Source organism: Capra hircus, chromosome 1 (genome assembly GCF_001704415.2).
Source record: "Capra hircus breed San Clemente chromosome 1, ASM170441v1, whole genome shotgun sequence".
NCBI classification, from domain to species: Eukaryota; Metazoa; Chordata; class Mammalia; order Artiodactyla; family Bovidae; genus Capra; species Capra hircus.
Window position 1 is genome coordinate 96928588 of NC_030808.1, and position 25965 is coordinate 96954552.

Genomic DNA, 25965 nt, shown 5'->3' on the forward strand with positions numbered 1-25965 from the left:
TGTAGGGCTGCTGTTAATCTTCAACTTGTAAAACAAACAAACACACACCAAAACAAAACCCCCTCCCAAAACACTTTATCTCTGAAGCACAACAAAATGAGGTATGTCTGGTCTGTATGCTTGCTAGACTGAGAGTTTTCAAGAAGAGAATTATATCTTTTTATCATGCTATTCCCAGCACCTATAAAAATGACTTGGCATAGAGTTAACCTGATGTTTAACTGAAGGCATTTGAGCTTTCACATTAAGAAAGATCTGTGGTTTTCTATTACATTGGTTTTTAAACGGGCTTCACATCAGAATCAATCAGGGAAATGTAATACAAAACACACACACATACACACTCTAGATTCCATCCTAGAGATCCTCATGCAAGTATGTCTGGAATGAGCCTAGTGCACATTTTCTGAAAAGCCTTCCCAGAATTTCAAGCTCACAGCTCCAAGAACGACTACTTTTTAAATTTATACTACCTTTGTATTAAGCACAGAAAGAAATTCACAACTCAATGGCTAGTATATAACTAAATGTTTTGGCAATGGTTAAATGACTAAATTAAGTGGTCTTCATGGAAGGCTACCACCACACAAACATTCTATTAAATACATTAAAATGATTTTGAGTAAAGCATCAAGTAATGTTGAAAATTTTAGACTCTTATAGTAATTTGTCTGACCGTGAGAGGTAGAAACCAGTATGTGTTCCTCATTAACCATTCTGCTTCTTTTCCTTTTGATTGTAATGCAAACCCTGTATTTTACTGGGCAAAGTATCACTCAGTATGAAAATCATGTTTCTAAGACTTTACGGCAGGAAGGCATGACCATGTGAGTAGGTTCTGGCCAACGGTTCAGTTCCATTGGCCAGAACCTGCCTGTTTTCTGGATAGTATCCTGAAAAAAGAAGCATGTCCCTCACTTTCCTTCCCTCCTCTGGATGCATATATAAGGCTGGCAGTCATTCTGGACCAGGAGATAATCTTTACTAATTGCCTCACACAGGCAGAAAACTTCAAATCCACCATGGAGCTGCTGTATCTGCCTACCATCTGATTTCATTAATGGGAGAGAAATAAGTATCCATCTTAAGTCACTGTTATTTCATGTTTTCTACCTATCACAGACAATTGAATGTACTTCTGATTTAATAAATTTTTTATAAATATAAATTCAGAGAAATTCATTTTTAAAAAGGGTAATTTTATATCTACATGGTTAAATTTATCTAAATTACTTCTTTTCTTAGTGAAGGCATCAAAGATAATTCTAAAAACTCCTATGGAAAATTGGGTTTCTACTTTTAGTAGATACTCTCACCTCATTTCCATCCAGAAAAACTTGATCATCATGGGGCTCAAGCTTGAATTTTTTCTTGGTTTCTTTCTTTTTGGGAGTTCCAGGAGTTTCCTCCTATTAAAAAACAAGTTGAATAGAAGAAAAAGTATTAACAAACAAGCAAAAAGGAATATGACATTCATATACTCAAAGTTTTACTATATGAGACACAGAAATCAAAATTTTCAATCATGGTATTTATAAAAACCCTAATATGGTTTAAGTGGTTGCTGTGCAAGATTTTAAAAGTCTTGATATGCCAGTAGTGATAACGTGCATGTAACAAATTTTTTATTTTTACTTAATTCTAGTTGAAATCACCTTTTTGGATTCTTCCTTTTCACCGTCTTTTTTTTTTTCTTTTTCCTTTTTTGTCTTTTCATCCTTTAGATTTTCTTTCTTGCTCTTTTTATCTTCTTCTTTTCCACTTTCAGCTTTTCCTTTCTCTTTTTCTTTTTTTATGTCTTTCTCATATTTCATTTTCATTACTTTTAGTGCCCGATGAAAAAATTGCTTCTTTAAAAGCCTTTAAAAAAAAGGTATGACATTATATTCCCTATCCATTATGTAGATGTAGACTGAAAAGCAAAAATATCAAGACCTGAATAAAGTGAACAAAGAAAAGACATACATTGGCAACTCACAAGAAAAATTACAACTAGTAAGTCCATGGAAAAACAGTCTATTCAAAAACTTGTGCAGTCAACCTGATTATATGAAATCTAATTTTCAACTATGTAATTTAATGAGATTCCTTAAGTTTTTCTTTAGGTTCATAAGGAGATCAAAATTCTGCTTTATTTAAAGTTAAATCTCAAATTCAAGAGTAGACATAAGTAGAATATAAATATATGGGGAAAATAAATAAAACAGTTAAATGTTAACAGATTAAAAATGTGCTCATGATCTGTTGATCCAAACTGTGTCTTCAGATGTCTTTCTTGATGTTAATTTCTTCTCTCCATGTACCTCACTACTCAGCCTGCCACTATAATGAAATATCTTCAATTAAATAATGAATAATTAAATATGCTGAGATTTCTGAACTCTGAAAACAATTCTTCACAGTATCAAGATAAAAACTGTACAAAGTATTTGGCAAGACAACACTATGTGTTTTTCTCAACACATTCTGTTATCTTATCCACAGCAGTTTTTCTTCTAATACAATTCATGTTTTATTTGTTATAAACTTAAGAGTGAGATGCTTGCTTTGTTCTTTTTTGTTGTTCATTTTCTTATCTGATGAGTTTGGAAGCTCAGCTGAGACCAAATTTAGTCAACCTTGGTTGACTCAATCTTTTCTAATCCCACTCAAGCAACCGGGTTACACTTATTTTTATCATCTAAAAGAAAAACTTTTCAAATCTTATGTTCCAGTTTCAGAGTTCCTCATTTGTTCCTTCCTTACTGTCTTGATAAAGGATAACTATCAAAACACAACCTAGAAGCTAGGTCTCACTGTCATCAGCTGGGCCTGTTAATGGTAACTATCCACCTTTCTACCTCCACTGGTGCCTGCTCCAATACATCATAGCACCTGCTAACTAGACACTTCCTTCCTGGCCAAATACGACTTATTTCTGATCATTATGTTGTACTTACCCATGTTTTGACCTGCTTGGCTGGGCTTCTTTCTGCTGCCCAATTAGGACCATCCCATGAACACTGCCAAAAAGCTAATTTCTAGGTCTCCTCATTTGGACTTTTTCTTGTTCAGAAGAACTATACAGTATACAATTGTGCAACTGTCTGAAATGTCCCCAAAGAATCTAGCATTAATATCTACTGCTGCTAAGTCGCTTCAGTCATGTCTGACTCTGTGTGACCCCATAGATGGCAGCCCATGAGGCTCCCCCGTCCCTGGGATTCTGCAGGCAAGAACACTAGAGTGGGTTGCCGTTTCCTTCTCCAATGCATGAAAGTGAAAAGTGAAAGTGAAGTCGCTCAGTCGTGTCCAACTCTTAGCAACCCCATGGACTGCAGCCCACCAGGCTTCTCCATTCATGGGATTTTCCAGGCAAGAGTGCTGGAGTGGGGTGCCATTGCCTTCTCCGATTAATATCTACTACATATACATATATGAATATCTGTTTACATATACACATATATGTAAACAAGTAAAAATCTGAAATGAGACCCTTAATAATTAACTACTTATGAGCAGAAAGTGAGATTTAAGAGTAGTGGTGAGTATCTGAATGAGGGGGAATCTTTAATTTTCATTCTACTTCAGACTTTCTTACAAAAATTTATAATGAAAATATTCTAATTTATTTTTCACTTACATAAGTTCCAGATTTTCTATCAGGATCATTCATTACAATTTAGTATGAAAATGAAAAAACATCTTACTCATTGTACGTTAATTGAAGAGCAGCATTTCATATTACAGTTCATATTATAGCTCTCCATATATTAAGAGTACTTGTGTATATATATAGATACTTGAATATATAGTCTCAAATGGTAATGTAATTATTCCCGGGGCAACATCATTAGTACTTTGGATTTTCTTCTGCATCATTTTCAAAGTTTTCTCAAGTTTCTTTGCTTTCTTTGCGTTCTCAAAGTTTTCTTTGCTTTAGTGAAAAAAATGTTCTTAATAAATAAATAATTAAAAAAATAAACCACAGAACTTTAGGGAAAAAAACAATTCTTCCCCTGACAAGCAGTTGCAGAAGAGGACAGAGTCAGCAGGAACATCTGCTTCTGTTACTTCTCCTGCACAGCTGCTCCACGCCATGAGAGAAAAGTAAGATTATTAACCAATCAAATTGGTAATGAGAAATTCACAATCAGGTAGATGGGTTCAAATATCACCTCTATCACCTAATTAGCTACACACTATTGGGCAAGTTACTTAATTTTAGTATATTTCTAAAATGGGGTATCTATTTCATAGGGGTTTCTAGAACTAAATGAGAAGCATACAGATTGTTTACCATGGTACCTGGAATGCATGTTCTCAACGTTAGCCATCACCAGTGCTGTAGTGAGATCATTAATTTCATTTAATATGGAAAACACATTTGGTTTATAAATCATTACATTATACCCTCATTCCATTCATTAATAAGTAGAATCATTGACTTATTCCTTGATAGGGAATGTCTACTTCAATTCACCGTATGCCTCAAAAAATGAGATGACACTACTGTAATAAAATCAGTGCCTCAATTTATTTAGCTTTAAACACACCGTATAGAACAAATCATCTACATAAACTGACATTTTCACAGACTACTCATACTTTCCTAACTCAGGATGTTCTATGCCCTCTGCCAGGATCAAATGTTCACTCCCCTATTGTTTGCTGGGTAATCACCTATTTTACGTTTCAAAATTTTATTAAAACGTTTTCTCTGTGAGGCTATTCTTGAAGTTTCCTTTCTTTCTTGCGGAACACACTGTATTGTAACTAGTCACAGATCTTCTCTAACGGACAACAATATGTGCTTTGGAGGCAAGAGCCAAGTCACATTTATCTCTGTATTCCTGAGGCCTGACCTATAATAGATATTTGGTAAGTACTTGTAGAATAAATAAATGGATTAAAAGCAGCCTGCAAAATGTCACTAAATTGCTTATTACTTTTCTTCACTTCTGAATTTTTTCCCAGGTTTACTAAATGTTTATTAAACGCCAGACATGTGTTTAGGACTTTAACTTATCTAACAAGGGTGAGGTTTTATTAAATGCCCACATTGAGCTAACTGCTGTGGAGTTACAGTAAAGTATAGAACAGTCCTCCAACTGCCTTCAGATTTAGCAGGCAAGAAATTAAAAAAAACATATACACATGTAACAAATCTATTTAAACAGGTAAGGACCAAACTGCATGATATTACCTTTATCAATCCTGTCGAATATTAGATTAATGTGAGCTAGAGGACCTGGGGAATACTAAATGGTAAAGATGGAATGTGGGGGACTTATACTGAGAGGCAGGCAGGATAGAACCACGTGGGGAAGTGGTAGGCTATTACCTAAAAAAGACCAGAAAAGAGAATGAGTGTGCTATATGAATGAGAGTGAAAAGGACATTAGTGGACTGGGGGGTTGGAGATGCAAAGTCACAGGAAGGTCAGGATGACACTAGATACAAGATTTAAGAGTCTGTACTTGAAACAGGCCATGAAGAGGCATGGAGCATACTAGAAAAGGCTGTTTTGTGTATCATACTACAGTTTCCTGTTTTCTTTTGTTTTTCCTCAACCTCCCTCAAGCACACTTCAGAGAATGAGACAGGACTAGTGTCTCTCTGTGGTTTTGCCTATAGTCAGTCAGGAACCCATGAGAGCTGGTCATCATGAGGTCTCTATGGTTATTATTATAAGTGGTTCTGAAAAATTTATGCTTCTCTATCTTAGTGCAAAAAGGACACAAAAAGCTTGATATGAATGGGAATAACATATACAACAAAAAGTGAGTGTATTGCTAGAACCATCTCCATACTCAAGGTTTGTTTTTGGTTTTTTTTTTTTTCGCTTTTCATATAACAAAGTATCAAGTCTCCTAAAACGCCAAGAGAAATATATTAATACTGGCTGCTTATCTTGGAGAGTTGGGCTCAGATTTTATATTAAATTTTAGTGTATGTGCTGCCAAAGCAAGCACTAATATTCAAACAATACTGACAGGTTAATCCTTCATCTTAATTTTTGCTTCATTAAATGGATCATTATTTTGGAGGAGATAGTATAGTGCAGTGTTTAAGAACATGGACTACACTACAAAGCCTGATGGCTGGATTTAGAATTTTGGCTCGCCACTTACTAGCTTTGTGACTTTGGGTAAGTGATTTAACTTCTTTGTGCATTTATAGCATCTTACTACTATGTATAAAATATAAGTCTATTTTGAGGCAGGTAGGGAAATTTGCACTTTGGAATTCTAATACACAGATGGCTACAAAGGAAAATAGTGATTGCACTGCTGTTAGCTAATCCCTGCCCCAACAATGAAATTTTCATTGTTTCTGAAAGGTCCATTAATGATTCCAGTTTTTGGCAGCTAAGAACTTCTTTTTTTGGCTGTGCAGCACAGCTTGTGGGGTCTCAGTCCCCCAATCAGCGATCGAACCCCAGGCCCATGGCAGTGAAAGTAGGAGTCTTAACCACTGAACCATGAGGGAATTCCCTGGCAGCTAAGAATTCTAAGAAACATTTAACAATTCTTCAACTTTACAGCTTTAGCAGACAGACTGTGAAATTTTTTTTCACAGTTTTTTAAGAGGGTTCTCATGTGGCTGCTGCTTCCCAGGTGGCTCAATGGTAAAGAACCCTCCTGCCAATACAGGAGACTCAGGTGTGATCCCTTAGTCAGGAAGATTCCCTGGAGAAGGAAACAGCAACTCACTTCACTATTCTTGCCGGAAAATTCCATGGACAGAAGGAGCCTGACAGGCTACAGTTCTTGGGATCACAAAGACTAAGACACAACTCAATGACTGAGGACTTAAAATGTGGCTGCCATTTTAAATGCCATTAATCAATATATTAGTAAATGCTATGTGTATCTCCCTACTAAATATATAAGATAATCTAAAATGTCAAATTCCCACAATTGTAAAATTCACTGTCACAGAAGCAATCTGATTTACTAACATCTTAATAAATATGTTCAAGTAGTAAATAAACCACGGGGAAAAACTGTGGGGGGGGGGACCACAAAACCAGCATACTTCTTTCCAAGAGAAAAGTGATTTTTTTTGGGGGGGGGGGCGCGCATATCATATGGCATGAGGGATCTTAGATTCCTGACCCAGAGATCGAACCTATGGCCCCTGCAGTGGAAACAGAGTCCTAACCACTGGACTCCCAGAAAACGGATTTTTTTACACCATTCACCATGAAACATTTTTCCCAAAGAAGTATGTATAAAACACATGGATATGTTACTGAACTGTCTACACTTCATCTTGGACTCAAGAAAAGAAAGATGTCACAGCTGCCTTGATTTCAGAAGGAATACAATAGCAATCACAAACAAAATGGAAGAGTGTACCTGGCTAATGGCTCAGTGGGTAGACACACAAACAACAAGGACAACAGGCCAATTAGGAGTCCCTGACAAAGTTTTGGAAAAGACTCCCCACCTATTTTCTCTAGAAAAGAAAGAACTTTTATGTTCACGATAGGCACTGGTGTATGATTTTTATTGCTAATCCCTCAGTTCAGTCAGCCTGCAAATATACAAATTTAACAGAACACAAATAAAAACTATAAAAATATGATGGTCTAACTCCAAATAAATGCATTTCCTGAGATACTGAAGATTTCCAAGTTATGTGTAAAAGTCATGCTTGAGCTACGTTGCAACAGAACTAAACAATGAAAACAGGGAAGGAGCTTTAGGACCATGGAGACCGTTTTTAAATTACTAGTCACATTATCCTTCACTAAGAAATAAAGAGTACCTGTTGCAGTAGTCAACCACAGACTCCCTTGTTGTAAATAAAGCTTCCTCTCCTTTCTTGGCCTTTGCCCACTTTGAATCCAAGAGGCAATCCACTGCTTTAGAAGCTAAAGAAGAAATTAATTATTTTAAATTTAGTATACAGCAGAACTTGAGTCTATCTAAATGATATTCTATAAGGCAAATTTCAACATTCTAGCATTCGAAAATAAAACCAAGTTCAACAGAAAATTTAAGTCTGACACAATCATGACAAATAGCTCAATTTGTGAAACATACTGATAAGCAGCTTTTTAAAGTAATGCTGTGAAATAAATGATAAATAAAAAATATTAACTCAAGCAATATAAATTAATGAGAAAATGTTCTTTAAAAAGTTCAAAATAAATGTAAATATCACTCTTATCAAATAATCAAAATATAAGACAAACCAAAAATCGTCCTCTACCACAGTTAAGAGAAATTCTGTCTCTAAGCTTTACCCACCAAGGAATAAGTTCTGTGAACAATCTACTGCTGTCACTAGAAAAAGCTAAATAGATGAGATCTGAAAAGAATAGCATGTCTATTTTTCAAACTTTTAATGACTAGCAAAATCATTAATTATAGCACTAAAGAGAATACAAAGCAATTTCTTCTCTATAATGGCAATTCAATCTTAACTGATCAGACAGGCAAACTCAACAACTATTGACTTATAAGTTATGGGGCAATACTACAGATGATATTAGCTTATAATGAAGTTGTTCAGATTATATGAAGAAAAAAATCTCCCAACTTGGTTCCAACAGACTGGTTTCACACTAAATTCTATGCTGGAGTTTTAAAAAAAAAGTATCATTAAGTACATGTACTATCTGATAAAAAATTAGTACTGAAAATAAATCTTATTATACTATAAAAATATCTCAAATGTCATTAAAAAGTACTTTATTTTTACTATTGACATTTTTAATCATGAAAGGAAAGAATAGGATAATCGTGCCATATGCCCCTCACCTAGCTTCACTAATCATTCTTGCAAAGCACTTTTAAAACATCTGCCTATCCCCAAATTAGGTGGTGGCTCAGACGGTTAAGCGTCTGTGTACAATGTGGGAGACCCGGGTTCGACCCCTGGGTCGGGAAGATCCCCTGGAGAAGGAAACAGCAATCCACTCCAGTACTATTGCCTGGAAAATCCAAAGGACAGAGGAGCCTGATAGGCTACAATCCATGGGGTCGCAGAGAGTTGGACACAACTGAGCGACTTCACTTTCTTTCTTTCCTTATAAAATATGTACATTAACATAATTTAAATATGAAATCCTACCAATAAAATAATCAACCCGGTGACCCATCATATTGGTGGACTTTGTTGGACAGTTGAATCGAAGAAACTTGGCTACAGCCTTTTCTTCTTTAGATGGTTCACCAACTTCCTGCAAAGTAACAATATTAAATTTAACGTAATCATTTACTTGAGACATTCATACACTGAAGAATAAATTACAGATCTTTTCTGAAAATCTTTTAAAATGTACTACAGGTCTTTCTTTCAAGGTTTTTCTAGAGCAGACCTGGTAATCTATACAAAAGACAGAATGGAAATTTTAAAAATTACACATCTTTCAAATACAAGTTGACAGGGCCCAAAGATGCTTCTCTCTTGGCTAGCTACAAGGCATTTATTTTTAGTTGTTTTTTCAGCATGGTAACCACTTTGTACCAGTTCATCCTTACCCTTGCTTGGTCTCTCTTTACAAGCCATAAGACAATAATTCAAAACATTAAGAGGTTGTCAATAGTGAGTGCCCAAATGCAAAGTAAGTAGAAACAGGTGCCATAAATAAATGTTAAGCAACAGCCAAAGTTATGTACCCTAAACAAAAGACTAGAGATTGCAGGAGGAGTTCTCAAATTAACCAAAGATAGCTGTCCCAGTGTGGTCCCAGATACAAGATACTACTTGAGATGCTGAAGATTTGTATTCCCTTTCCTTTTAGGGTTACAAATTCTAGATACTTTCAGGGAATCCTTTCTCACCTTGCCTTTAAATGCAATAGACAAGTAAATTATAATCTCATTTAAAACTGACTGGGCTTCCCTGGTGGCTCAGCTGGTGAAGAATCCACCTGCAATGTACAAGACCTAGGTTGGATCCCTGGGTTGGGAAGATCCGCTGGAGAAGAGAATGGCTCCAGTATTCTAGCCTGGAGAATTCCATGGACTGAGAATTCCATGGACTGTATAGTCCAGAGGGTTGCAAAGAATCAGACATGGCTGAGTGACTTTCACTTTAAGAACTGATTAATGTAAGTGAACAAAGAGTTTTGAAAAGGCTGCTTTAATCCTTCCCTGTTTTCTAAAATTTTCCCATTCCTTCTTCCAAATTTTCTACCACTTCATTGTTTATCATATCCCATCTTGCTGTTATTTCCTTATCTTCTGAACTACTTTTGAGTAGTTAAAAGCAGTGTACTTATTCTCCCCACTCATATACTGAAGAAAATGAGAGCAATTTTCATTTGTATATACATCTTGTATTTTTTTTACTTTTAGAAGTTGTCTTACTGCTGTAAGCTACTAATATCAAAATAAAAGCACTGTCTTCACATTTTTAAGCACAATATATAGAGAACTCAAGCAATATTTCTAGCAACGTATAATTTAAATGTGAATGATTTCATGAAGGTCTATTTCTTAAAATGAATAAAGTGCCAAATAACTGTGCAGAATTAACTGCCAAGAATCTAGACTGCTGAGAACAAATAATGCTGAAGACAGTTATCTTTTAGGCAAGACATTCTAATAATACAAAAAAAGGAAAAATAAACTATCTAAATCATCTGTATTTACGTCAGTTTTTCCACAAATTTCAAAGGAGTCTGAATTCCCTTATGTCTGTGGAAAATAAGGGACAGCTAACAAAGTCTCAGCTTTAACTTTATCCTGAAGAGGAGTAATTTGTGAGATGAAGGGAAAATCTGTGCCCTTGTTGTTGGGTCACCAGGCAGCTACTTCTTGGATTTCTTCCTCTGCATTTCCCAATTTCTCTGCTTCAAACAGCCAATTAACACAGTGCATGATTTTTATACTGTCATACTACCTCATTTGTGGGTTACTATTTGTGACAATAAAAACTAGAAACCCACACACTGTAAATCAACTATACGCCAATATAAAATAAAAATTGAAAAAAAAAGAGAAAAACTCAAAACCCAAACCATTCAATCCAAATGAAGACTATAATAAAAACCAAATATTTATAAGAATAAAAGACCTTTAGTTTTATATATAAAAATAAATATCACAGAAAAATAGAATCTTAAAAAGCTATAAATTCAAACTTTAACACTACCAAGTTCACTACCATCTACAGTGTTCATAATTATTTAATCTGGGGTCCAGTCCACTCCAGCATCCTGGCCTTGAGAAGTCCATGGACTATACAGTCCGTGGGATCGCAAGGAGTCGGACAAGACTGAGCAACTTTCACTTTCACAAAATGTAGTTCTCACAAGCTAAAAAGTATTCTATATTTTGGTTTTTGAAATCACACTAAAATACATTCGTAAACGTAAAATGATAGCATTTAATTATGCCTGAGTAACACTGAATTTCTAGAAGCCTTATCTATTAGTAAACAATATCCTGTATGTTCATATACAGCCAAAAAAGTCATACTATATAAGTAGTTGGTAATAATGATAGTATAACTGGCTTTATAGAGACCAATACTATTTTATAATCACACCCATATATGTTTAATTTTTCCCTCAGTTAATGCATCTGTTGTCAATCTAAAGATTTATCCAATTGACTGATTTGTTACTGGGATATGCTTGATTAAAAATGATATGTGGCGGAATAGAGATAAACTAAATTGTTCAAACATACACTTACTGAGTTGTTTACCCTAAAATACCATTGGGTGCTACAGTTAATACCAAAGATTTGTTAAGGCACAATACCTACAGTATGTTACAACTATCCAAAACAACAACTGTTATTTTTCAAAATGAGTGGTAGGAAAAATATTTTAGGAGTACAAAATGGGAGCTATGAAAGATCTCCTGGAAGAGGGACCTAGATTCTAAAAGATGAACAAATTTAGGATAAGCTGAATGAATAGTATAAAAATACTGTGGCTGAAAATGAGTATAAAATTTGGTTTCACTAGAGACAAGTTAGAAAGCATTTTGAGGCTAAGTACATGTAAGTATAATAGGGCTAAATAGTATTCAAAGCATTCTGAGAAATTTTAAATTTACCCTGTAAGTCACAGAAAGTTTTTGACTAAGAGGAGGGCATAAAGAGAAAAAAAAAGACTGAGACACTATTTTGGAGCCTACATGCAGAATGAACTGGGGAACAAATGCATAAGGCAGGGAAACTAGTTAGTGTTCAAGTAGGATGTGACATGATACTCTGGACTAAGAAGGATTTTGATATTTGAAACATTTCAAGTGTAGAACTGATAGGAAGGACTCAATGATAAAAGATGAATGAAATTAATAAAAGATGTCAAATTTCTAGTTTGATCAACTAAAAGGACAGTTTTTCAATAATAGAATTTCGGAACGAAGGTTATTCTGGGAGGAAACAATCACATCAACTTTAGGCATGACAAGTCTACACTCATACTAACACTCAAACCATTAACTAAACATGGTACCAATCTACTGACTGTTGATACAGGCATCACATGTAAACTATGGTATAAGGAACCAAAAGAAACTGAAAAGTTCACTCTATTATTATACAGTACGGAATTGGATTCTACATGAATCCACAACAGTTTAAAAACCTCATTTTAACAATTAACTTCAAATTCACCAAGCTCTTTTCCACAACTGCAAAAACATACTCAAGTATTCTATCTTGCTTCCCTTCCCCTCCTTGGTAAAGGCACTACTAAGCATGAATAAACAGAAAAGGCCCAGAAAACATGGACTTGAATAATCTCTCTCAACTAGACACAGAGTTCCTTATTCATTGATACTTTCTTAAAGTATCAGTAACTTCCCTAAAACATCTGACTAGAATTCTTAAGATATTTGTACAAAATAACTGATATCTTCCTTGCTCTTCCTTTAAGTTCAAATCCTTAAAAAACTTCTATTATCTTCTGTGAAATATGACATGTTCATTATACCACATATAACTTATACATATTGTAGGCTGCCTCTAAGAGTTTAGGATTTGTGCCATCTGCTGGGGCTTTGAAGCCAGAAAGATTGTTATTGAAGCATACCAAGATAACATGACTTGGGAAGCTAGTAATACAGAAGAGCCTGCCACAGAATCTTCATTCTCACTGCTCCCCTGCTGCAGGCTAAAACAGTCTTATCTTCTTCCTGTCTATATATACATTACCCTCAGAATATTTTCCTAACTTTTCTAGAAATCTAATGACAAAATTGAAGGTCTTTTGGGAACAGCATCAGCCACTAAAAGAGAGAAACAAGTTTATCAACCCTCCAATGAAGGGAACTTTGTAGCTCAATGAATGAGCCCAAACATCTTAGAATGAGCAAGCAAAGAAGCAATACATTTTGAGGGTGGACTGCCAACCCAAACAACAAGATGCCAGCAGTTGCAACTCACAGTCCAAAATTACAAAAATGGAAAGCTAGGGTAGAACTTTCTTTTTAAATTATTTAACAAAAACTTTTTTTTATTTCAGAATACATCAACATTAAAAAATACTACAATGAAACTGGAGTTACCATTTCTGCTGCTGCTGCTAAGTCGCTTCAGCCGTGTCTGACTCTGTATGACCCCATGGACAGCAGCCCACCAGGCTCCCCTATCCCTGGGATTCTCCAGGCAAGAACACTGAAGTGGGTTGCCATTTCCTTCTCCAATGCATGAAATTGAAAAGTCAAAGTGAAGTCTCTCAGTCATGTCTGACTCCTAGCGACCCCATGGACTGCAGCCTACCAGGCTCCTCCGTCCATGGGAGTTTCCAGGCAAGGGTACTGGAGTGGGTTGCCATTGCCTTCTCCGTTACCATTTCTAGCTATATATTATTTTAGCCGGTACTTAAGATAACCTTTTTGAGAAAAAAAATTAGATCAAGAGTCAGTAAGCCATGGGCTTCAATCTTACAGAATTTTTGACAGAATCTTTACAGAATTTCTGCTCCCTCATTCTCCTACCCTCAAAATGATGAAAAAATTTTAAAATCAATTTATTCAACAGAAATAATCTTCAGTTCAGTCGCTCAGTCGTGTCCGACTCTTTGCGACCCCATGAATTACAGCACACCAGACCTCCCTGTCCATCACCAACTCCCGGAGTTCACTCAGATTTACGTCCATCGAATCAGTGATGGCATCCAGCCATCTCATCCTCTGTTGTCCCCTTCTCCTCCTGGCCCCAATCCCTCCCAGCATCAAAGTCTTTTCCAATGAGTCAACTCTTCGCATGAGGTGGCCAAAGTACTGGAGTTTCAGCTTTAGCATCATTCCTTCCAAAGAAATCCCAGGGCTGATCTCCTTCAGAATGGACTGGTTGGATATCCTTGCAGTCCAAGGGACTCTCAAGAGGCTTCTCCAACACCACAGTTCAAAAGCATCAATTCTTCGGCACTCAGCCTTCTTCACAGTCCAACTCTCACATCCATACATGATTACTGGAAAAACCATAGCCTTGACTAGATGGACCTTAGCTGGCAAAGTAATGTCTCTCCTTTTCAACATGGTATCTAGGTTGGTCATAACTTTTCTTCCAAGGAGTAAGCGTCTCTTAATTTCATGGCTGCAGTCACCATCTGCAGTGATTTTGGAGCCCCCAAAAATAAAGTCTGACACTGTTTTCACTGTTTCCCCATCTATTTCCCATGAAGTGATGGGACCGGATGCCATGATCTTCGTTTTCTGAATGTTGAGCTTTAAGCCAACTTTTTCACTCTCCTCTTTCACTTTCATCAAGAGGCTTTAGGTAATAAATAAGCTTGTTGAATAAACTGAGCAAAAGAAATAGATTAGGGCACCAATTGTCCATTTGTATTTTTATACAAGCAGTATTGTCTCAGATGGTAAAGAATTTGCCTGCTATGCGGGAGACCAGGGTTCCATCCCTAGATCAGGAAGATCCCTTGGAGAAGGGCTACCTACTCCAGTATTTCTGTCTGGAGAATGCCATGGACAGAGGAACCTGGTGGGCTACATACAGCCCATGGGGTCGCATAGTCAGACACGACTGAGTGACAAACACTTTCACAAGCAGTGTAAAATATCTGTGAAAATGCAAATAGGTTTCAAGTTAAAATCTGAAAGCCAGAGGAGATCTTAGATAAATCATTTGCTTAAAGTCACATAGTAGCTTAAAGGATGAGGGATAATGGTAGTATAGTAGTGACTACTGAGGCTTCCAAAAAACTCAATTTGAAAATCCTTTTCAACTCTGAAATTTGATGGTACTAGGATTTTAAGCTAACCTTTCTAGTAAACAGCACTTTGTTAACCTATAAGCATTTATTGTACGTTCTTGAACTTACATGGTTGCATATCTTAGAAAAGTAACAATTATTTGTTTTCAAATATTTTATTAATTTGAATTGAGATCCCTTTCACTTAGGAATCTCAAACAAGAAAACTTCCCAATGTAATGTCAATGAACACATAGCTCACTTTTGGTTTTCAGTGGCCAGTAAAGTGAGTCCAAGAAGGAAATGTGACGAAATAGTCCTCTTGCTTCCAACTTTGATGGAATACCAGAAATCTAAAATTAGGCTATCCCAGAAAAAGCATACAGATTAACTACTTTTTAAAACCCTGAACTTACATGTAGCAATCCTTTCCCCCAACATATAAATTACAACTCAAGGTCCCTAATTCTATTATATGTAGAAATCTTTTGTAAACATGAAACATCAAGTAACAAACAACAGGAAATCGAGTTGATATTACAGAACTTTATGTCTTAAAGTCTTACAATAGGATTTTTTCTGTAACTTCAACTGTAAACATGGCCACTACATTTGATCTTTTTGTCTAAAGTAATGCCAATATTACAGTTTCTGATTCCTTGAGGGAAAAAAAAGGGAGATCTATAAGCTACTGTATATTTTTATTAATCTGTTGAGACTGCATAGTAGTACTCCAAGTAGCATGCCCAAGAGCTCTATAACATTCCTTCCACACAGCATAGCTATATAGAAAAGTTGGAGGATTTGAGAAATGTCATTTATTTTCACTTAGCAGTATAACAACTTGATTTTTAACAAACAGATCCTCACATACTTTGCTAATCCACAATTAAACAATAGTAAGTAAAAAATTTTTTACGGCACTCACAACTCAAAAGTTTATTTACTGAATAGGTAACTGTTAATCTTTCTTCAGCATATCAGAGTGCTTAGCAAAAACCAAAAAAAGTTATCCTAAACCCTTCATCCTCAGGGAGGTGGAAAAAGAGTTATGTACCAAATACTATTTTCATAGCTTTTATAACCTTTAATAACAAGTCATGCACTCATGTATTTTTTCCACCACAACCCGAAGAGGATCTCTTTTCAAGGTAAATATTCCTTCTTATGGATTTGGAAATAGAGGAAAAAGCTAAGTAATTTGACCAAAGTTACACATCTAATAATTACTGACACTGGGGTACAAACAGGCACAGTATGGCTCAAGTTTTAGCTCCCAGTCACTACCACTGCTATACCAGTTTTTAATCTTTTTGCTTAATATGAGATCACAATTGAAATAGAGCAGCTATTCAAAGTAAATTAAGATCACCTTTGTGACCACAGTAAAGAACAGTTGAAATTAAAAAAAAAGTTTATTTAGGGCCATAAAATGTACCATATGTGTAAATATAAGAAATTCAGTAAGTATTAATTTGACAACTTCAATACAAATTCTAATGAAAATAATTATGTATCCACAACTGACCAATAACATCAAATTTTGAAAGACTAGGAATAGTATAATTATAAACTTCTTTCACAATAAACTTAAGCCTTGGTTTTATGACTTGTCTGAACTTGGGGGAGGGGGCAGGATTTGTCTCATTTTGGTCCCCTTCTGTACTCTATTTGAAACTACTTTCTTATTTCTTCCCAATTCCAAAATTCCAGATTTACTGATCACATCTTTTTTCTCCCCTAGTACTTCAGACTTTTAAGGATAATTTTAACTTGCATACCTAAATCACCCATGGTGTAAGTGATAAACTTTTTTTAAACAGGGAAATAAAACATCAGACAGAAAGTCATTCTAAGCAATGAAATAGTAAGGAACAGAAAGAAAATGAGTGTAACAATTTGTGATTAGCATATTAACAATTTACAACATGCCCAATTTATGATGACATATGAAGGTTTCTAGGCACATAAACTAACAAGCAGACACACATCCTGAGTCTAAGATGTTCCACATGTTTAATCCTCTCAGCAGAGAGCATGAACAACAGGGGAAAATTGTAGGGAAGAAATACACAGATGACAGGCCTGTGGAATGAGGGAGGGATGCTATGTAGGTTATGAGGATGACACACTGCCATGTCAAACGTTCCTGGGCGCGACCCGCTCGTTGCAGTACCCGCTCGTTGAGAGTTTTGTTTATTTACACTGTGTCGCTGAAAGAAAGCCACAAAGCTTCAACTGGACGCTTACGTTCATAATAAAAAGGAGAAAGGAGGGTACTAGCAAACGAACACCTGGATACGCAGTTCGCCGCCTGGGCCTCGGGACAGCTGACCAAATCCCGCTCACTCCCACCTCCTACGGTCCTTCTATCCGCGCACAAAGAACGGGTAGCTTTAGGTCAGTCCTCCACGTTCTACCCTAGTTACCGTGGCCTCAATTTCGGGACAGCTAAGGCGAAAAGATGGGGTGGAGAAGGGAGGGGAGGAGCTCGAGAGGGTCGATGTCTGTGCTCGGAGGGCGCTGACCTCCCAGCACAGGCCCAGGCCGGCGCCTCCACCGGAACCTTGAACTGACGGCCGCGCCTCCACGGCCGATTCCGAGCGCAGCTCCTGCTGCCTTCCGCTGCAGCCCCAGCACCTCCGCTGTCTCCAACGCCGCCCTTCCTCAGGCCCCTCACAACGACGCAGCCCACAACCTGCGGCCTCGCGGTGGAACCCCATCCCACCTCGTCCTCGATTTCGCTCGTCCTTCCCGGGAGTTTTCCCAGCATCTTCCACTTCCCAGCGCCCTAAAGCCCCCTACCCAAGGGTTCGGCTTTGCTACCTGAATCCGCTTCTTGTGTCGCCTGCGTTCCGCCATGTTGGCCGCTCCGCCCGGTTCCCTCTGACGTGGACCGAGGCGGGGGGCGGTGGAAACCTCGCGAGAGCGCGCCGCGGGACCCGTTATGTAACCTGGCGGCTGGCGCCGGGGGAGGAAGGAAGCTGGTGAGCGACCGGTATCGGCCGCTCCGACCCTGGATATACTTTTTCTCCCCTCTTTCTGCGGCTCCTTTTTTTGCGGGAACTGGAAATCGCTGGGACCAGAAGGAAGTTAATAAGTGGATCAAAGAGCTGGAGGACTGGAAAGAGTCCTCTTGACTAGACATCTGACTCACCTGGAAAGCTGTTAAAATACAGATTCCGGGGCCCCACCCCTCGGAGTCAGTCGGTTTGGGGTGGAGCTTTTCCCCTAGGATTTACTGGGACCTGTGGAATTCGGACACGACTGAAGTGACATAGCATAGCAGTGGATGGAATTCTAGACAGTCTTTGACTGTGATACTTCCTTTTTTGCTAGTGAGCCCTGCCCTATCCATACCCCATTTGTAAATTCTACTCCCATTTTGAAGGTGGGAAAACTCAAGACAGCGGAGGTGCAGCGATATGAACTGGTTTATCTAAGGCTCCACGGTTAGTAAATGGCACATCCTAGACTGAAGCCCAATTACCTTTCCCCATACACTGTAGAGAGTGTTGGGCTCATCTGACACAAACTTTGGATTCCGCATTCCATTTTCCACGTTGCTTCTCAAAACGCTCTTTTAGAATTCAAGAGTCAGAACTCAGGGAGGTACGAGGAACTAGTAAGATAAATAGAGAACATCTAAGAAGTTGAAATTAAGAAGATCGCAGGGTACCTGGGAGACTAGTTATAACTATTGTTATTTTGAGTGAGTGAGTTCAGTCGCTCAGTCGTGTCTGACTCTTTGCGACCCCATGGACTGCAGCAGGCCAGGCTTCCCTGTCTATCACCCACTCCCGGAGCTTACTCAAATTCATGTCCATCCAGTCGGTGATGCCGTCCAACCATCTCATCCTCTGTCCTCCCCTTCTCCTCTTGCCTTCAAGCTTTCCCAGCATAAGGGCCTTTTCCAATGAGTCAGTTCTTCATATGAGGTGGCCAAAGTATTGGAGTTTCAGCTTCAGCATCCAGTCCTTCCAATGAATATTCAGGACTGATTTTTTTTAGGATGGACTGGTCGGATCTCCTTGCAGTCCAAGGGGAGTCTTCTCCAACACCACAGTTGAAAAGCATCAATTCTTTGATGCTCAGTTTTCTTTGTAGTCCAACTCTCACATTCATACACGACTACTGAAAAAACCATAGCTTTGACTAGACGGATCTTTGTTGGCAAAGTAATGTCTCTGCTTTTGAGTATGCTGTCTAGGTTGGTCATAGCTTTTCTTCCAAGGAGTAAGCGTCTTTTAATTTCATAGCTGCAGTCACCATCTGCAGTGATTTTGGAGCCCCCTCAGAAATAAAGTCTGTCACTGTTTCCATTGTTTCCCCTTCTGTTTGCCATGAAATGATGGGACCAGATGCCATGACCTTAATTTTCTGAATGTTGAGTTTTAAGTCAGCTTTTTCACTTTCATCAAGAGGCTCTTTATTTCTTCTTTGCTTTCTTCTGTAAGGGTGGTGTCATCATTGTTATTTTAGAGTTGCCCAGATAAAGAGAATGGGCTTAAATTGCTAGTAAGTGTTTCTAGATAGAAATTCTCGTGACTTTAACGGAGGTTTTAAAGCATTTTAAATAGTAGAAAATTGGAAAAATGTAGAAAAGCAAGATGAAGGAAATAAAAATCCCTAATGCTACCACTCAAAAATCTGTTATCATTTTAGTTTATTTTTCTCTAGTATTTATACTTTGTGTGTACTTATATATTTCTCCCTTGCCTCCAATTGAGATCATATTGCATAATATGCCTTTTTCACTTAGTTATGTTGAACATATATCATTAAAAAATTATCTGTTTTCCATAGTATGTATGTAATAAGGTGAATAGTGGCATCTTGATGCCTATTCTTTTATAAAATAAGATAGCTGAAGTTCATTTTTGAACTATGAAATTCTGCACTCCAGAAACAGTATCAACAAGTCCTTTGGTTCCTTTTCCCAGCAAGTCCTTTGGTTCCTTTTCCATCTATAATCTAGAATCAAGGTATGTATAGTCAGAGAGGGGTGAAGGAAAAAGTGATTCTTACTGATTAACCCAAAACAATACAGTATGAAATGTCTTTATTTCCTTCAGGCCTCCCCATCCAGAATCAGGGTGATCTGTTTTATACTGTTGTATTTGGAGAATGGGCTTCCCAGGTGGCTCAGTGATAAAGAATCCACCTGCCAATGCAGGAGACACAAGAGACTCAGGTTCAAACATTTTGGTTTCTACCTCCACCATCCATTAATAATTCATGTCAAATTCGATAGCTTCTTTTGCAGCATCATATTAAGGATTTGACAATATTGACCATGCACTTAATTTATGCTCCTTCTTTGGCATTTGTGATATCGGGTTCTTCCTTCTTGTTTCTCTTTTGACTCCTCTCTCTTTACCTAGCTTGTCAATGTTCATGGTCACCATGCTTCCACGTTCATCTTCTTCCTTTTTCTCTATACATTCTGGAGATTCTTTTACATTTTAATAGCTTAATTCCAAAATACTGCATAAATGTATATTTCTAACTGTCTTCTATATATCTCCAATTAATGGCCAACTAGAAATCACCATTTCCCTGGCAAAATCTGTCCCTTTTACTGTATTTTTAAACTTTTAACTGCATCACTGTTCACTTAATCACTCATGCTAGAAACCTTCAAGGAAGTTATCCCAACCGGTCAGTCACAATCCTGTTGAGTCTACAGCTGAGATGTTTGGAATCTTCCCTTCCTCATCTTTCCTACTGCCATTGCTTTGATCAAGTCTTTATCACTTCCTACCTGAACTGTTGTTGCAAAAGCCTCCTAATCATTCCCCCCAATTCCACCCTCTCTATACTCTATAGACAATCTTCTGTTCATTGTTAACTGCCCCCTGCCCATTCTCCCCAGTTGTGTATAGCAACATTAAGAATGACTAAGTTTACAGTTATAATCCAAATGTGACGTTCTGGGTCTAACATCCACTTAATATCTATATAAAAATAGCTCAAGCATTCTTATCATCACCCCATTATATCTTTGATGGTGGTAGTGGTGAGTTTTCTCCTGTTGCTCTGATTTCCTTTTGAATTTGCAATCTCATTCCTGTCACTTGGCTTTTATGTCTTTCCCAAATGAAGGATATTGCCTCTTTCCCTTTCTTTTGTCAAAGCAAAACTGCTCTTTACCCCTTGACTCTGTCACTTCTTCTCCCCAGGGCTGTCTCTGAAACTCAGAATTTCTCTTGCCATATGGAGTAGAGAATTTGATCTTTACTCTTTATAAGATTCCTTTGGATACATAAATATAAAAACTCATTACCATGCTCTGCTAAGCAAAGAGTTCTGTGATTTGATACCCTCACTGGAGGACTGATGAATAGGTGAGGACTTGAAGAATTCAGTTTCCTGGGAGCTACCATCCCAGGAAGTAGAAGGGAATAAATAGTATGTAAATGTGTATTCCCATTGATCAGGGATATGCAAACTGGACACTGATACATTTAGGTTTTTGTTTTAAATAACACTTCCTCTGGGTCCATTTGGTATATTAAGTATATATGTATGACTAAACTGAAAAGAAAAAAATTGTAGGGAAGCATAGCAAATAATGGCCAGATCTTCTGGGGCATTGTTTTTATAAAAGCACTTTAATATATGTTAACTGATAATGTCAGTGACTTAATGCTGTTATCACAAAGAAAAAATTTAATATAAATATGTTTAAATCAAAATAAAATATGATAAACCTAATTCCAATCCCAAAGAAAGGCAATGCCAAAGAATGCTCAAACTACCGCACAATTGCACTCATCTCACACACTAGTAAAGTAATGCTCAAAATTCTCCAAGCCAGGCTTCAGCAATACGTGAACCGTGACCTGCCAGATGTTCAAGCTGGTTTTAGAAAAGGCAGAGGAACCAGAGATCAAATTGCCAACATCTGCTGGATCATGGAAAAAGGAAGAGAGTTCCAGAAAAGCACCTTTTTCTGCTTTATTGACTATGCCAAAGCCTTGACTGTGTGGATCACAAGAAACTGTGGAAAATTCTGAAAGAGATGGGAATACCAGACCACCTGACCTGCCTCTTGAGAAACCTATATGCAGGTCAGGAAGCAACAGTTAGAACTGGACATGGAACAACAGACTAGTTCCAAATAGGAAAAGGAGTACGTCAAGGCTGTATATTGTCACCCTGCTTATTTAACTTCTATGCAGAGTACATCATGAGAAACGCTGGGCTGGAGGAACCACAAGCTAGAATCAAGATTGTCAGGAGAAATATCAATAACCTCAGATATGCAGATGACACCACCTTTATGGCAGAAAGTGAAGAGAAACTAAAAAGCCTCTTGATGAAAGTGAAAGAGGAGAGTGAAAAAGTTGGTTAAAGCTCAATATTCAGAAAATGAAGATCATGGCATCTGGTCCCATCACTTCATGGCAGATAGATTGGGAAACAGTGGAAACAGTGTCAGACTTTATTTTGGGGGCTCCAAAATCATTGCAGATGGTGATTGCAGCCATGAAATTAAAAGGCGCTTACTCCTTGGAAGGAAAGTTATGACCAACCTAGATAGCATATTCAAAAGCAGAGACATTACTTTGCCAACAAAGGTCCATCTAGTCAAGGCTATGTGGTTTTTCCAGTAGTCATGTATGGTTGTGAGAGTTGGACTGTGAAGAAAGCTGAGTGACGAAGAATTGATGCTTTTGAACTGTGGTGTTGGAGAAGCCTCTTGAGAGTCCCTTGGACTGCAAGGAGATCCAACCAGTCCATTCTGAAGGAGATCAGCCCTGGGTGTTCTTTGAAAGGAATGATGCTAAAGCTGAAACTCCAGTACTTTGGCCACCTCATGTGAAGAGTTGACTCATTGGAAAAGATTCTGATGCTGGGAGGGATTGGGGGCAGGAGGAGAAGGGGACAACAGAGGATGAGATGGCTGGATGCCATCACTGACTTGATGGACGTGAGTTTGGGTGAACTCCGGGGATTGGTGATAGACAGGGAGGCCTGGCATGCTGAAATTCATAGAGTCGCAAAGAGTCAGACATGACTGAGCAACTGAACTGAACTGAATATTAAGATTATGCATTTTTGGCAAGACTGTCACAGAAGTGACAGTGTACCCTGCTCAGCATGTTCTGTTAGGAGGAAGGAAGTTGATGTGTTCTGTCACTGGTGATACTAACCTTGACCACTTAGTTACAGTTCTTCCCTTTGAAATTAGTTAACATCTAAGGGGGGTTACTTTGAAACCAGGTAAATATTCTGCTTTCCGGCATACTTTTGACCACTCATTTTAGCACTCATTAATTATCTTTGCCTGAAATAATTATTACTGTTGTGTTTGCCAAATGCTGACTTTCGATTGTTATCATTCCTTCTACATATATTAATTGGAATAATATTATAAGAAATAGTATATTTATTAATTTACTCTTCCAATTATCTATGTGGCTTGACTCTCTAGAGGCCATCAGTTAGGAATTGTGAATGAGAATTAATATGACAACCTCCATCTCTACCCCTAAGAATTGTTTCCTTTTGTGGTATCTGTGGAGCTGTTTTTTTTTTTGTTGTTGTTGGGGCTGATCTGGAAAGAACTTATGTGGTTTTGTAGAGAGGATGATAGAGATTTCTCTCTCACTGTGAATCTGTTTTTATCCATGGATCTGCACTGGGGCTGAACATCTTTCCAAGAAAAAGACCTTGAACTCTGTGAAGGCATATACAACATGTGTGATGGACATGGGGAGTCAGAGTTTTGGAAAGAACAGTGTGGGGCATGAGGACAACGGGAGCTCCTTATAAGAGGAAATAAAGCATGATCTGGTAAGTCAGACCCAAACAGAACACTAGCTTCAGAGGAGATGTAGATTGAGACCACTGAGGTAGAACTTACCTCTGATGTAGAGCACAAACCTCTGGCAGAGTATGACCTTGGTAAAAGTTGCTTACTGTATTAATGAAAAGAACTGTGTGTCAGAGAGGGATACATTAGGAATTTGGGATTAAAACATGCATACTATTTTATATAAACTAGATAACCAACAAGGACTACTATATAGCACAGAGAACCACACTCATTATCCTATAATAACCTATAATGGAAAAGAATCTAAAAAAGAATATATATATGAAACTGAATCACTTTTCTGTGCACTTGAAACGAGCACAACATTGTAAATCAGCTATATTTTAATTTGGTTCTCAACGTTTGCATCTCTATTCCTGCCCTGCAAATAGGTTCATCTGTACCATTTTTTCCAGAATTCTAATGAAAGTGAAAGTCACTCAGTCGTGTCTGACTCATTGTGACCCCATGGACTGTACAGTCCATGGAATTCTCTAGGCCAGAATACTGCAGTAGGTAGCTGTTCCTTTCTCCATGGGATCTTCCCAACCCAGGGATTGAACCCAGGTCTCCCACGTTGCAGGCAGATTTTTTACCAGCTGAGCCACAAGGGAAGCCCAAGTATACCGGAGTAGGTAGCCTATCCCTTCTCCAGGGGATCTTCCCAACACAGGAATCGAACCAGGGTCTCCTGCATTGCAGGCAGATTCCTTACCAATTGAGCTATGAGGGAAGCCCCATATATGCGCATTAATAGTGATATTTATTTTTTTTCTTCCTGACTTCACTCTGTGTATGACAGATTCTATGTCCATCCACATCACTACAAATGACCCAGCTTTGTTCCTTGTTACATATACACCCTATTGTGTATATATATCTCATATATACACATATATACCCGTATATATATCTCATGTCTTCTTTAGCCATTCATCTGTTGATGGAATCGAGTTGCTTCCATGCCTGGCTCTTGTAAATTGTGCTGCAGTGAACACTGCGCTACATGTGTCTTTCTGAATTATGGGGTTTTAACATGGCTCTGAGCTTGACAGGACGGAATGGGTAGGTGTTGAAAGTTCATAATCCCTTTCCACCCAGACACGAGTTACTAATCATTTTCCTGTCTCAACCTGTTTTAATGTCAGGATTTCTTTTGCTTCAGTTGTCAAGTTCTCTTACCAAACAGAACTCATTGTTCGCAGATCGGTGAAGAACGATTCTCTGCTTGTAACCTTGGAAATGTGGGGAGGGAGTATTTTGAAAATGATACAACAGAGTGTGAAAGAGTTATGAAACCAAAAAGGGAGCTTTAGAGAGAACCACAAACATCTGACTGAGAATTAATAAAAGCTACATGTAGAGAGATGCTTTCATTATTTTTCTTTTTTGGTTTTCACGCTTTTGATTTTCCCAAATCAGCCACAGAAAATGTTTGTGGACATGAAAACATGTTGGCTAAATTTCATCTAAGACTTTCAGTTTTTAGAAAAGAAGCAACAACCCCAGATTTTGTCATAGCACCTCAAAGCCTAGCACTTGGCTCCTTTCTTCACTGAAAAAAATTCTAAATATATATACACACACGTATGCATGTTTGGTTGGTTGGATGGATAGACAGACACATAAAGATATAGAATATGAACTGCTCAGGATCCTATTTAGGTCATAGGTCAGTGCCTTCACTTTACAGATTAGAAGGTGGAAGCTTAAAGAAGTCAAACCTGAATCTTCTAGTTGTAAGGTAAGGGTTTCCTCACTGTGAAGCACAAGAAAGGTTTTCTGGTGGGGTTAACAAATGCTGCGATTTCTTAGTGGTTTCAGATGAGTCCCAATAGCTGGTATTCCTTTGGCAGGCACATGGCAGCAGAGTGATAGAGCAAGTTCCTCTGTTAGCTCTAGCAGCATGTGAAAAAAGGAGCAGATCTGAACATTCAGCCATTCATCTTTTTATTGAATACTTCCTCATGTAGGACTGTGTTTGGTTCTCTGAGGAATAAAAGATGAATAAAATGAATGGTGTATAAAGA

The 25965-nt window shown here is 37.8% G+C and overlaps 1 protein-coding gene across 1 annotated transcript in view; it reads right to left on the bottom strand.

Moving 5' to 3' along the window:
• SEC62 (SEC62 homolog, preprotein translocation factor) overlaps positions 1-18254 on the bottom strand; it is a 33776-nt gene extending 15522 nt beyond the window's left edge. Inside the window, exons 1-5 of the mRNA XM_005675338.3 lie at positions 17938-18254; positions 9067-9175; positions 7756-7861; positions 1656-1860; positions 1317-1409 (exon numbers count right to left, since the gene is read on the bottom strand). Coding sequence (XP_005675395.1) covers positions 1317-1409; positions 1656-1860; positions 7756-7861; positions 9067-9175; positions 17938-17973 — 549 coding nt within the window. The 5' untranslated portion in view covers positions 17974-18254. The remainder of the gene's footprint in view (positions 1-1316; positions 1410-1655; positions 1861-7755; positions 7862-9066; positions 9176-17937) is intronic.